Consider the following 15353-nt stretch of genomic DNA (forward strand, 5'->3'; position numbering starts at 1 on the left):
TCAGAAAGACATTAAGGTTTGTAAATAATTACAAAATGTTCATTTTTTAGGTGAACTATCCTTTTAAGAGCACTACAAAATATCCAGGCTCTGACAAAACCTCTACTATATTATACTGAAATATTAGCAAAACTTATGTTAGTTACAAAAAAAAGTGTGTGTACTTACAACACATACCAGTAGGAGCTAATGCGGACATGCTAACTAGCATCCTTTCTTCTATGTAAAAAGATTGTTTATCTTGAAAAATCTTTCAGACATATTTTGAATAAGCCTTAGGAGAAAAACTGAAAGTGAAGTCTGGGATAGAAAGTGAAAAAGACAGTAAAAGAGATGCAGAAACAGAAAACCCCCTGTAGTCAGGCTAATCAACCCCCATCATGTCACTGAAGTGTGTTAATCTGCACATGATCTGCCCTGTGATCACTAAGCATCTCCACACACTGCAGCGATAAGATGGTCTTCAAACTGACGGCATGAAACAAGTGGGTAAGTGACACCGCAGACATGCACAGCATTACAAACACAGAATAGAGCCGTGAGGTGCAGATCCACGCTGTTCCACCATCAGCACCTAAAACACTTTCTTTTCCATGCATAATGCAACACTACTGATTTATGATAGTGCTGTATATTTGGGAGGTGATAGAGCCAAAGTTTGCTCACTCTGACTGCACTGCTGCACTCTCTCTCTGTGGAACGAGGGTGTGCCAGTGCTGGTGCTGTGCTTCACAGATGGACTGACATATTTACAAGGGGTTTCCAGCAGGGTGAGACACCGAGACTTGCCCCCAGTTGATCAGGCTGAGTTTTACCGGACCTGACATCTTTACCCCATGCACTGTTCTTGAACTCAATGCGCCGCTAGGATCTGTGGGATCTGTGTAGGATCCCTGTGCAGCAGGTAAGATAGTATCACTGCTGGAGGGAGGGGGGGGACTTATGTACCCTGCAGCCATGATTGCTCATTTAATACGCACACGCAAACAAACACACAAAGTGATACAAGATCACAGTCACTATTATGCGCTGCTAAGCACAATTCACCTGCCAGACTACAAGATCAGTATGTACTCTGCCGGCAGATGGAAAGAACTCATAAAAGACAGAAAACAACAACAAAAACGCACACAGAGGACGTGGTGTGGGCAGAAACCCCATTGATTAAATATTTACAAAGGCTTTTGAAAGGGCAAGGGATAAAAACAAAAACCTACAGTGCCACTCAGTCTGCTTTCAAAGTGTTCACGTTCAACCGGAGAGATAAAATAAATGTGATAAAGAGCGCACGAGTAACTGCATCCCCCCTTTGATGTGATGGACGCTGCTACACGTGCACACACACATAGTAAATGCGCGCATTGATACACCTGCTGGAAAATCCATTTTAAGTGTTTAAGCTAGTCTTTAGATAGTCTAAACAGGTTGACCAGTCACCATGCTTCAGCTTGACCACCTTGAGCTATTTTTTTTTTGTTGTTGTTTAAGATCTTAAGAACCAGCTTAGACCAGGTCAAATTCACCTTAAAAGCATTTTAAGGTAGATTTAGCTTGCATAATCTGAATTTTCCAGCAGGAACTACTTCAGACAGTTGTAAAATCAAAGCAGCACGTGTATAGGAAGCCTCTTTGTTTCAGGATGCTCATGCAACCTGTTTCTCCCTTGATGCACGAACCCATTCACAAGCTGTTCAAACAAATGCAAACTACTCTAAAAAGGTCTAACATTTTTGTACTCACCAATACTTGAATCTTTCTTCTCACACTTTCCCCCTCTCTCTCCTCCTGTGATGCTTACGCTCGGCAGCGCCCAGGCAGAATGAGCCTCCACCGTGCTTAAGAACCCCGTTTCTATGGCAGTCAGAGCAAGCCAGTCAGCAAGATACGGCGAAAGGCTGGGGGCAGATCCCTCACTGAGCTCTACACACATACTTACAAACACTCCACACTCCCATAATCCCAGGGGTGTTGCACCTCACGGCGCAATACACAACACGCAGGGCACAGACCTCTCTGTCACGGGGGCAGAGATGTAAAACACCAGAGAAACAGCTAAGAAAGCAGTGGTGCTGCATAAGTTTGGTGCATGCATATTAATGAGGCAACCTCATGAATATCAAACATATTTAATGAATGCAGGAGATCGATTGAGTTTAGTAGGTGTCAATGGATGAAAAGCAATGATTATGCAGTTTGGACTGATTAAAGAGAGCCGTGACAGCTGCAAAGACGGATGGATGGAGAACATATGTGAGACACGCCACCTTTTAATATTCCAATGGTTGTATTTCACCCCAGCCTCAGGCTGCAGCGTCCACGGTGGGTTTTGAACCACACTGCAGCACTATCTTCACCCGAGCTGGAGAGATAGCAGTTCCCCCCTACCTCGCTCAGATTATCATCACCCATATCAGCTGCATTCAGCTGAGCACAGTCAATGAGGAATGCAGTCAAACCCCGGGACCACCTTCCTCCTGCTGCTATCTTTTGCACCAGGGCGCACCTCGTGTTTCTCAAACTGGAACCATTACAGCAGCCCTAAAGAACGAGAGCTATTTTGATTCACATAATGTATGCAAGGCTACACAAGAGCCCCTGAGTGAATTCAGCAGCACTGTGGTGTAAAATTGCCTTTTCTTTTAGTATTTTGCAATTACCAAATTGATTTTCTCTAATTTGTTGCTTAATTTAGAGAGGAAAAAGGTGTCTGCTTAGCCTAAAAGAACTGTTATTGTGAAATCAGGGCATGCCCTCAGTTTTATCTAAAAGGGGAGTTCAGCCAAACATGGAAATGACTCTCATTATTTTCTCACCCTTGTGTCATTCAAAACCCACTTCTTTTCCTTTCTCCAGTGGATCATAGAAACGTCATCTTGAAGGTCTAACAGACCACTTTTATGGAGTATTTGTAATTTTTGGAATTTAAAAGCTTTATTGAATGAAAAAGGGTAGTTCAGCCAAACATGGAAATGACTCTCATTTTCTCATCCTTGTCATTCAAAACCTACTTGATTTACTATCTTCTGTGGAACACAGAAAAGACGTTTTAAAAGACACTTTTATGGTGCCTTTATGAATTTTTTTTTTTTTTTTTTTTCAGCTTGAAAGCCTTTTGTGTTCCACTGAAGAAAGGAAACCAAATTTGTTTTGGACAACATGAATGTGAGTAAATGATGACAGAATTTACTTTATTTTTTACACCAAATTAATTTACCTTAATTTGTGGCTCCGCTTAGAAATAAAAAGGGTATCTTCTTATTTTAAAATATTATTATAGTGAAATCAGGGTATGTCCTCAGTTGTATCTAAAAGAGGAGCTCAGCCAAACATAAAAATAACTGTCTTTACTTTCTCACCTCTTTGTCATTCAAAACCCACTTGATTTACTTCCGTGGAACATAGAAAATATGTGTAATGGGCCACTTTTATGATGCCTTTTTGAAACCTAAAAGTTTTGCATGGAAAACATGTTGTAGCACCACTATATTTCACCTTCTGTGCTGCACTGAAGAAATGAAATCAAATTCATTTGGGATGACATGAACACAAGTAAATGATGACAGAATTTTAATTCTTTTTGGGAGGTGAAAAATTAAATGGATGCTGCATTACTAATTCTTCTTCCCGTTACGACTTTTCAAATGCAGTATAAGGAAAGGAAGGAAATCACTATGAGAGACCATATGGAAAAGTCTAGAAAGGGTGCATATCTCATAGACAGTGATTTGTCGCAACATTTAATCTTCTTTTGTGAAATTATACATATATGCAAAGGCTGACACTGTGGCCAATTTCACTGACAAGTCAAGCTTTTTGCACAAGAAACCTCATTTATTTACACATGCCAGGAAGTTTGTATTTTCAAGACAAATGAGATGGTTTCTGAATGTCAATAAAGAACACATCAGAATTTTTCATTTTTGACAATAAAGTTCCCGCATGAGAGGTTCTGCTTTTAAAGCACCTCAAGGGGAAACATGGTGCCTGCATCCGCAATGTGAGGAAGTTGCATTCTGAACGCTCACAAGCCGTGGCTTCAGGGTCAGGCATCACTGGACATGCCATTCATCTTTCTAATGAGCCATATATCTATACCTCAGGTCATCTTTGGCAGCAAGCATGACACAGGTCTGACAGCACCTGGAAGCCTGCTGGGAGATTCTGGGCGAGAGGTTCAAAGCAAAAGAGACTCGGGATTGAAGCTTCATGCTTTAGAGTCTCAGCATGTTGAAAAGTAAAATCAAAATACTCTTGGTTATTTTCAGATGTTCTGGGTGTGCTTTAAGATCCGTTGAAATCCGCCAGTCCTTTAATAAAGCACATCTGGACTGGCACTCACACTTAAAAGGAGGAGAAAAGGTTAAGGAAGGACTTGTGAAAATGATCTGAAAAGGGCACTGTGGGGGGAAGAAATTGGGGGAAAGGTGTTTTATATACGACAACTTATAGTACATGAGCTGATCAAAGCTATTTTGTCTCTGGGAATTTGCGTCACTGGGTTACACTGGGTTTTCATGTTTGTCTGCAAGCACATTCATGAGCCAGTGACTTTCAATGGCAATTCAATTAATTTCACAGCAAATAAACAACCAAATTAAAGCTCTAATGTGAAAGCACCATCATTTCAGAGAACTCCATTTCCCTGTTTTCCCTGATCAAACGAAGCCAGGCAGATTGGTTGTTACAAAGAAAGCGAGAACGAGTGAGGAACAGAAAAGCATTGAAAAGCAGCTGACTGAAAAAAATGACACAGTGGACAATGCATAATCCACTGAATCTTAGCTATTGAATGAAATCCCCAAATCCTGCTGATTCCAAATGGCACGGAGACTAAAATGATGCTAGTCTTTGACAGTAATCTTTTCACAGTTTCTCTATATTTGGCAACTAAACATGATATTGACTCTGCCAGTTTCCGCCAGTGCAGCAGGTTCCCAGCTAGAAGTGTTCTGAAGTGTTTTTGTTCTCTTGAATTCTCGAGAGAGTCCAATAGTCAGCAGAACTCTTATATTGTTCAGCTAATCTACAATAGCTTCTCTGGATTGATCTCCTATCATTCAATGTCTTTGGAGTTACTGGCCTCAGGCAGTCACAATCCTATTTTCCTATCACTAATTACAACAGCTTCTCAGGACAGAAAAACTGTGACATGCCAATACAAATTTCTGCTTCACAGTCTCCAAAGATTTCACTGTGGAGTAATAATATTTACCTGCCAACACTTGTATAATGTCAGCACAACCTGGAGAAAATTTGGCTTAATACACGATATAATACATCAGAACTACAATATTCAGTATTGAGAAATACATTTGCAGTTACAATAAATTAAGTAGCAATAATAATAGAAAATAGTTGTAATGTTGAGATATTTGCATTTAGAAGAAATAAGGCCACAATTGTGAGATATGACATTGCAGTTGTAGATATGAAGTTGCAGTTATGACAAATAAGGTTTTAAGATATAAAGATACAATTACTAAAAAAAAAGATTGGGTCACAGTTGTGAGATATAAAGACACAATTACTAAAAATGAGTCACAACTGTGAGCCAAAATTGCAATTATAAGATATGAAGTCAGAACTATGACAAATAAAGTAGCAAGTGTGAAATAGCAAGACACAATTACTAAACAAATAAGGCTGCAATTGTGAGAAAAACTTACAGTTTTCAGATATGAAGCACCAATTGCCAAATGAAAGTCACAATTGAGATACATAGTCTCAATTCTTAGTAATAAAATCACAGTTGTGAGATATGAAATTGCAATTGTAAGATATGAAGTCCCATTTGTTTTTAATTAATTTATTCTGTGATTTTACTTTGAGGCAGAAATGGGCTTCCACAAATAAACAGATACTGCTGTTGGCCATTGATGAAAAAAGCAAGTTTTCCTCAGGTGATAGTCATAACAGAGATCTCATCTTGTCATTTTAGACATTCATTTCAGACCGTTGGAGCAAAATGTTCCCTCTCTCAAGTCACCTATGACTCCTCGTGGCTGTTTAACATGCAGCGTAGGTCTCCTATCCCGACCCTTTACTCGCCCCCTCCAGCACCTGTTTTAATGGTCACTGAATTCATTCCACATTTTTCCATGTAAATCACACATTTTCTAATTACATTACATCTAACTCGCCCCGCAACTCACGAATGCATTTTTTACGAGGCGAGCCTGTGGTTTGGTGACGAGTGCACTCCAAACACAATTCAATCCACAATGTCATTACGAAAGTGCTTGTGTGGAGAGATAACGGTTTTCTTTTGGACTGCTGTCTATTGTTCGGCTGCACAATATAACTGTTTTGAAGTTTAATGAACTGAAATGGCTCAGTGCGTAAACAGATGAGTGGAGTAGGCTTCAGACATTGTGCTGTCGCTGAACGAGAGGCTTGTTTTTCACACATGGTTTAGAAGCAGCAGAAGGCCAATGAAGAACATGTCACTGACATCACATGAAAACATACACTCTTATGTTGTTTGTAATTTCACGCCTCGCTGGATTATGTCACAGTGAAAGACAGTCATCTGAGAGAAAATGAATTATTATGTGGATTCTAGATTTGCATGTTGGAATTTCAAGAAGTGACCTAAAGGTCACCAACTTTCATGCATGATTAAAAGCAGTCATGAGTGTCTTATAAAGGCCAGAGAGCATGAAATCATGATATACGGTACAAAAAAGGTGAAGATTATGCTGCTAGGAGAGTTTATCATGAAAATAAAGTCATAAGCATAACAAATCAACACCGTCAGACGTATCCTCTGCTGGAGTTTATGTTAACAAGCTCCCTTGTAAATGCAGCTCTAAAATATACAATTGACTTTGCATTAATCAAATCAAATAGGCCTGTCTTGCCAAATTTCTACTTGCATGCTTTTTGATCCTTTCATACATTTTCAATTACTGTCTGATTGCCTCAGTTAGTAAAAGATTGTTTATGTAGCCACAAGCAATTTTTCTGATTTGAAGTTTAAAGATGGCATGCAGTTGCTTGATGAGTGCAGTTTTCTCTCATACTGAAACTGTAAGTCTAGGTGAGACATACTGAAGGGCTTGTCTTTAAAATAAATTATAATAAATTAATAGCCAGTATGTTTTAGTTATGTCATAGCCAGAAATCATTTTACTTGCTTGTTTTTTTTTTAATTAAAGTATTTGACTGAACACAAATCTGTGTAGTTCAGGATGAGTCATCAATACAGTTGTTTTAATTTTCCTAGGACTAAGACTGTGAATTTTAAATATGTATATCTACAATGTTATTTATTACTTAAATTTCGTAATATACTATTACATTAGTGTTTATTCATACTTTAATATTTTCAATTTTCATTTTAACTGTAGTGTAAGTTTTAGTAATTTGTGTATGTACTTTAAATATAGATAGATAGATAGATAGATAGATAGATAGATAGATAGATAGATAGATAGATATTTAATAATTTATATTTATAAATATTTATATTTCATATATTATTTATTATTTATTTATATTATTAATACTTATTTCTGTTAGTTTCCAATTATAATTTTTTGTAAAGGTTTAGGTAACGTAAAAATGTGGCAGATTTAGTCAGGGTGGCTAATTTTCTCTGTAGTCCCAGGGAAAAAACCAAAACAAAAACAAAACAATACATATTGGGAAAAAAAAATTGTGCTGTCAAACAATTAACTGTGATTAATCACATCCCAAATAAAAGTCTTTGTTTGGCTAATATATGTGTGTGTGTAGTGTTCTGTGTAAATCTATTATGTATATAAATACACACACATACAGTATATATTTTGAAAATATGTACATGTCTATATTTATATTATAAATATATTTAACATATAAACAACAAATTTTTCTGAAATGTATATATGCATGTGTGTGAATTTATATATACATAATAAATATACACAGCACACATGTATTGTGTAAACAAAAACTTTGATTTTGAATGTGATCAGTCATGATTAATCGTTTGACAGCAAAAAATAAAAAATAAAATAAACATTAAAACCCCTATATGTTCACAATTTTGATTTGACAGCAACCATCTAATATTTATATTTTATTTTAGTTCATCTTTATTTCAATTAACAAAACCAATTTTTAATAGTTTCAGCTTTTAATAGTTAATAGTTTAGCTAGTACCAGTAACACTGATCTGCTGAAAGTGAAACTATACATGCAAAGTTAAAAAAAACAACTACAAACAAATAACAAAAAAATGAACCCATTCTTGTACAAGATAATTAACATATGATCTTTTTCTTTTTGTCTCTGATGTACCGTGATGGTACGGTTCTGCTTGTTCACATTATACCCATAATGTTGGCCCCTACTGTGATGAGCATAACTGCAGGGGGTTCAAGATAACACTTTACCAGAAAACACAGCTTCTTCAACTGAGCGGTTTGAAGGAAACAGGGAAGATAATGTCTGTAAAGCTTTGTCATTGTTAGAACAGATGCTCTTGCTGCACCGTAACATCCAGACTGTCTGTTAACACAGCATGACACAGAACGAGAGGAAGAGTTTGCTGCCAAACATGCTTCCTCATTTGCATTACACTGACAAGGAAGATACAGTATTACATGCAATATAATGTATTTGCAATGATTGATTGGCTCTATACAACACGATGAATAATAAGTACACAAAACTGAAATCATTTCTAATGAATTAGTGTCAAAGCTACTAAAAATGTTACCCTTATATTGCTTAAGGTTCCCATGAAATTCAGATTTCTGGCTTTTGGTTAAAGTTTGTTAGCTTTGAGGTTATCTATTTGCTGGTGTACTCCTAAGTAGATATTCCAATATCCTGATGATGACTCACGTCACACTACACAGATTTTGAGCAGTAATCGGCTCACCTGAGACGGATTATATTATATTATATTATAATATATTTAAAAAAAATCATTTCTAGGTTATATAATTATGCCAGTAGGTGGTGACAAGTGATGGCCTTTATGAATCATTCACTGAAAGGATTTGTTCAAAATACTGATTCATTCAAGAATGAAAGTGGCTCTGTCCCAAATCGCACCCTTAACCCTTGCGGTCTTCCTCTGAGTCCACCATTTTGTGACGTAATGCCGCTTTGACTTCTCTGGTGAAGTCTGCTGAAGAGCTCGCTTCAGTGTGGGCGCATCGAGTGCACATCAAAAGGGGGCACTCATGAGCACACTTCTAAAAGCTAAAATGACATGGGCTTAATGGACACGTGCATACAGCTGTCATTGTATGGCCACAAGACCGCAAGTGCACATGAAGTGTAGCATTTAGGACAGGGCCAGTGATTGGCAGCTTCTGAATATATTTACCTATAAAATAGTAGATGAAAAACAGTAGGCGAAATGTACCCAGATGACCTACTACTTCCAGTGAGATTCGTAAGTGTGCATACAGTAGACACTACTATCCCATGAGGCCACGGGGTAGGATTTGTGAATGACAAAGAAGAGACAAAACTCATGCTGGTAAGTCAGGCCACAATGGCAGCATAATGAATGTAGTTCGGCCTGAATTACATTCATACTACACAAGTGGTAGTATATTGAATGTTTTTTTGACTGTATTATTTTTTTTTTAAAAGAGGGAAGTATAATGATTGTAGTTCGGCCTGAATTACATTCATACCTTCAAAAGAAGCACCTTTAATAATTCACTAAACTGACTTATTCAAACACTGATTTGTTTAGTAACAAAATAATTGACTGTCATTATGAGTGAGTCAATTAATCATTCAACCAACACATTCATTCAAAATCACTGATTTAAAGGGGTCCTGTTATGCTCTTTTACAAAGTCTTGATTTTGTTTTAGTGGGTGTACTAGAACAGGCTCTCATAAGAGGTTCTTCGAAAAAACACATTATTTTTCACATATTTTACATTATTAAAACACCAGTCTGGCCTGACCGGCTTAAATAGTTCCTGTATCAAATGAAGGCCCACCTTCTGAAATACGAAATGTGCTTTTATTGGTTAGCTGGGCCAGTGTGTGTTGGGATTGTCTCCACTCGGTGCCTGGTCAGGAAATGTCTTGCCCCTTTTCATAGCCCCATATCACTGCTGTGAGCTTCAGTGTAAATATTGCGTCAGAATCAAATCAATTTGAGCACGATTTAAACCCGGATGATTTTAACCACTCTAAGCTCATCTGTCTTGGGAAAGCTAGCGTGTCTGACACAGTGATAACACTCGTTGCCTTCTCTAGTGCAGCTCAACCAGGTCTCGTCCCATTCGTTGATATTTGTGATATCACAAATCCCAGAAAATATGCGTTGTAGTCCAAATGAGTCGTTTGTTGTAGTTTTTGAAAAGTGATTTCTGTTAAATAAACTCCTCCATCTCCTTTTGAATTGGACTTTGAGCTTTGTAACTTTGCAGATCTTTTTTATGCTCAAACAGCAACATTACAGACTAACTAAAGTTGAAAAAGTGAAAAAGCATAATAGGACCCCTTTAAATAGGAACAAAAAAGTGACTAGTTATGCCAGAATTTGCATACTGTCTAGTAGGTACTACATTTGGTTTAAAAGTAACTTTGCGATCTTCGCAAAAAAAAATCATGGTATAGTAAAGCGTCCATTGAATGTGCACTCCAGAATCTCAGGGAAAGTAGTAGGTCATCCGTACCTTTTTCACCTATTGTTTTATGAGATTTCATTGATTTTTCAATCTTTTTTTTCATGCATATTTTATATTTTGTATGGTTTGATATTAGGAATATTTGGAGGTATTTGTACCTTTTCTTTATGGAACATTTATTGAACCAATTTGTTCAAAATCACTGATTCATTCATGAAACACTAAAATTTATGTTCCTTGGAGATGATTTCTGTTGTTTCAGAAATATCAAAAATAAATTAACTGGCAACAGTGTATCTATAATGCAAGGTAGTCACTATTAACCATTGAATAAAAGCAATATTACATGTAAACTGAATACCAGCACAGCTGTGAACCACATCACTCTTGCTCATGTATATTTCCTTATTAGATTAAATTATACTGAAGCACCGGTTTGGTTTAAATATAGTATTTCCTATTCCACTAACATTATCTGATAATGTGGCAGAAGCGAATCTTGATGTTATTGAAGATGCTTAACTAAGGATTATATACCATAAAGAGCAAGCTGTTTTAATGATTTGTATAGACTTGGTTTATTTGTATCCATCAGCTGCAGCTTGTACTTATACCAGACAGACTGGTTTTCACACCTCTCTCTTTTCAGACCCCAGTCCCCTCAAGCTTGGGCTCCAACAACACACACAGCAACAATTACCCCAGTGTCAGAAAGACACATAATAATCATGTAAATTAGCCAGTGCTGTTGGACTTGTAGTAGCATCTATCTGCCTCGGTAAACACCAGTGCAGCAAAAGTCTATTATCTTCTCGAGCCAAAATGGCTGCTGGCCAATTTGCAGGGTAAAGACTGTGTTTTCTATAAAAGACTTGATGAGACACATATGAATTATTGAAAACGTATTTTTGCATGTAGAGCAAAACTCTAAACCACAACAAAGAAAGTGGCTTATTTTGCACCACCGCTTTTTTCCCCACACCTGCAATGCAAAACTTTCTCCATCCTTTCAAAGAATGCAGCAGAATCTAATGAATACTCATCTGCTACTAATGTCCTCTGCAGGGAGTCTGGCTTAATAAAGGCATGATGGGATTGTGAAAATGAGATACAATCTAATTAGAGCTGATGTGGAAATCTGACACATCACCTGTGATCCCGGCATCCATCATTTCAATAGGTTTGCATGCAGACAAGGACAACTGTGAGGGCGTCAGTCTGTTTTCAGTTAAACAGCACTCCAAACTCATAGAGGTAAGTGTTGTTTTTTCCTCTACTGTGTGTCTCATCTTTAGACATCTGTTGACTGTTAATGGGATTGTGCAGGGCTTTCCATCCATCATGCACAGCCACACTGTGTCCTGCCATCCCTGAACAGCATCTGTGCTTCAGTACCCAATCCCATGAAGGTTTTCATGCTGGAATACATTCAAACTAACCTGGAGCCATGTAGTATTTACCTCAGTGTGCTTGGAACAGACACGCTTGGATTTGAAACACAGAAATGTGTTATTGTTCTTTCTTTTCTGTCAGAATGTTTCAAATTTTGCATCCGCCGGAGTTTGCCAGAGATTAGAAATCACAGACGCACATGTTGAATGCCTCGGTCTTAGACAAGGCTTCTGACATTTGAAGGCACTGAAAATTGGCTTGTTTACAGAATTGCAATGATTTGGCAGCCAGCAAAATGCAGGAGGAAATGCTGCAAAATGATAAACAAATATAGTACAAAAACAACATTTTGTCACTGAGACATGCAAGATTATCACCTCCTCGCACAATTATCTCACAATGTGAGATTTTCCATGCAAATTACTCCTGAGGAACGTTTCCTCCCACTTTTCAAACACAACAAGCTGCTTGACATTTCCCTCTGAGGGAAACCAGACACTTGGTTTTAAATCTGCTCAACAATATAAGAAAAGAGCCTCTATTCAGCTTTTATCTGGCACTAGTGATTCACAGTGATGGTCCGATAACATGCCGTGGCATTTAGTGCCCCCACGGCTCAGCCATGGATGCCAATGGTGGGCTGGAGGGCCTTCGATTTGCCTAGTGAGGTTAATACAAAGTGACAAGATTTTTGTCTACATTCACTTGACACATTTCTTCCAAGCAGGGGTCTGTCAACACATCGACATGGCAGAATGAAAACAACAAAACCAGCCCAAAATACCTCTAGTCTGGTTGCAAGCCAATTGATTGAACAGAGCAAAATAATATGAGACCTTCAAAAAGCCTCAAATCTCTCCACAAGTTTAAGAATTTAAATAAATATATTTTTACTTTTCAAAAATACATTATAGAATACATTTAAATATACAATAACATTAAGACATTTTAGATTAGAATTTAAGATATTCATAATAAAATGTTTTATTTTGATATACAATATAGTGATGCTTTTATTGTTTTTCATTTTTATGCAATTAGTATAATTGCCTTACTGATTTTAATGCAAAAGGTTACTTTTAAAGCTTGTGTGTGTGTTTAATGTTAATGTTTAATTATAGTAAAGATTAAAAGCAGCCATTTTAAATTAGCTTTAAAAGTATATGAATAAAATAATTAAATATAATTTAAAGTTTGTTTTGATTAAATATAAAATGATTGGTTTTAATGCAATGCTTTTTAATATTAACAAAAAAATAAAATGAATTATAATAAAAGATTAATCATATGATTTTTTAAAATAATTGTTTTCTCATATTAAAATTGAATTGAATTGAATTTTTTTATTCACATTTTTTATTTAAATTTAATTTAATCAACAAAAAAAAAAAATTTAACAGATCAATGTGACCCTAAATCAAGAAAAATGTTCAATCTATCCCTGCAAACAAAACAAAACAAAACAAAAAAAGGTTTCAGATTTTTTCATATTTTAGTCCACATCTAATAATAATACAACATAGTTCTGATAAAAGCATGAGCACACAGTAATTTTTCTGTCATGGTGCATAAGCACTGTGGCAAATCCAAACTATTTTTATCTCCTGGGGACACTGAAAACATTTCTCCCAAAGTAATTTTCTTAAGAGTATCATCTGATAGGAATCTGGCAGTGCGGGCAGTTCTGGACTTAAATAATTATTCCCATTACAACCCACACAGGAAAGCAGTCAAACCGTGAGTGATGCTATCCGGAGAGTAGGTAATTTTTATCTGGATACCAGCCTGGCTCTGTTTCACAGTTGTTCCTGAGCCAAAATAAAACCATTTCTGGTTTAAATGAGATTCTCATTCAGAAAAACACCATCAATAACAACATAATCCACTCTACAAGCAGCAGAACCATAAATCTAAAGGAAAAGTCTGGTCATTACCTGAATCCTTGTGGTTGTACTCTTGATTGGAGATGAGAAAGAGGAACTCCTCACAGGTGTTGTGGTCCAGCTGCGGGCTGTCCTGCGTACAGAGGTCAACTATGAGAGACACTGCCTTCTGACAGATCATGTCATGCCCCTTTCCGGCAGCAGTCATGCTCCCTGACGCATCCTCGGCGTAACTGGCTCCTCCAGCGGGATCCGAACACACCCCCTCTCACCCACAGCGCCGCTGAAGCAGCCACATGAACGCAAGTTTCTCCTGCTGCTGTTTCTTATTGTTCCTCAAGTGCATGTGCAAGAATGTGTGTCACAGTTTCTGTTTGTGCATTTATGTGGGTGTATCATATAAACGTGTGTGTGCAGTGCTTAATGATTCACTAACGCCCCCAGGTATTCCAGAGATGGCATTTTTGCATCACATTTAATCTCAAGATCCACAAATGAAATGCAACAAATGAGTCCAGCGGCGCAGGAGGGAGGCTGTGATTATACAGCACTGAGCATCTGCCTCTTTCAGCCCCTCTTTGCTCTCTGCACCCCCGCCCCACACCAATCCCTGCACCCTGTAATGAAAAGCCTCTCATTATGACCATTGGGCTTGTTTTTCTCAGGTCGATGTGTCCCTCAGTGCCGCCTCCTCCTCTGAGCCTGTCCTCAGAGATCAGAGCCCTGTGTGCATACGTGTGAGCAGAGGGAATAGTGTGTGCTTGTGTATGTACCACTTGTGTCTTTAAGGACACTTCTGTAGAGCGACTATGGATGATTCATTACTCTAATTTCTGTTTTATGATGACTGTAACTATATGTGGCTGTTTGTAGTTAACTGTGTTTACATATTCAATGCGGATGTGAATTTATTATGGAAATTTTAATATGTTCACAGCACTCAGTCAGCAGCCGCATTAATTTCATGCAACTCAACTGCCGAGAGGAATCAGCATTATGGGGTATTTTGTATCTGTAAAGAAAAGCAGATAAAAAGATATAAATATACACATGTACATATAAAACATCTGCATATATACAGTACACACAAACATACATACAGTGGAGATCAAAATTAGAGAACAACCTACAATTTTCTAGATTTCAAGTTCACTGCTTAGTCCTATTTGAAGTTATCCTAACAGGAGTAAAAGCACAGTTTTTAAAGAATATTTCATGAGTTAAATATATTTTTAGCACAGTATAAAAACATTAATGAGATATTTGAAAAAGAACACTGATCAAAATTAGAGAACACTTTCAGTTACCTCCCAGTTATCGGTGTTATTGGTGTTAATTTCTTTAATTATCTGACAACCTTTATTTAACTGGCAACCTAACTTTCCAGTTTTCACTGACTTTGCAAGTTGGTGAGCCATTCTAAAATGACTGAAGCCCTCCGACAGCAGGTTGTCCAATAGCAGCCATTGCATCATTGCATCAGAATA

The 15353-nt window shown here is 37.3% G+C and overlaps 1 protein-coding gene across 2 annotated transcripts in view; it reads right to left on the minus strand.

Moving 5' to 3' along the window:
- The window catches only part of LOC109048606 (synaptotagmin-6-like), a 42238-nt gene extending 27867 nt beyond the window's left edge, over positions 1–14371 (minus strand). Inside the window, exon 1 of one of the 2 annotated variants that reach the window (XM_042750739.1) lies at positions 13918–14371. In XM_042750739.1, coding sequence (XP_042606673.1) covers positions 13918–14074 — 157 coding nt within the window. In that variant the 5' untranslated portion in view covers positions 14075–14371. Of the gene's footprint in view, positions 1–1740; positions 2404–13917 lie in introns of those variants that run through there. The other variant, XM_042750738.1, reaches the window with a different exon arrangement.
- Positions 14372–15353: the final 982 nt, after the last annotated feature.

Source organism: Cyprinus carpio, chromosome B23, assembly GCF_018340385.1.
Source record: "Cyprinus carpio isolate SPL01 chromosome B23, ASM1834038v1, whole genome shotgun sequence".
NCBI classification, from domain to species: domain Eukaryota; kingdom Metazoa; phylum Chordata; class Actinopteri; order Cypriniformes; family Cyprinidae; genus Cyprinus; species Cyprinus carpio.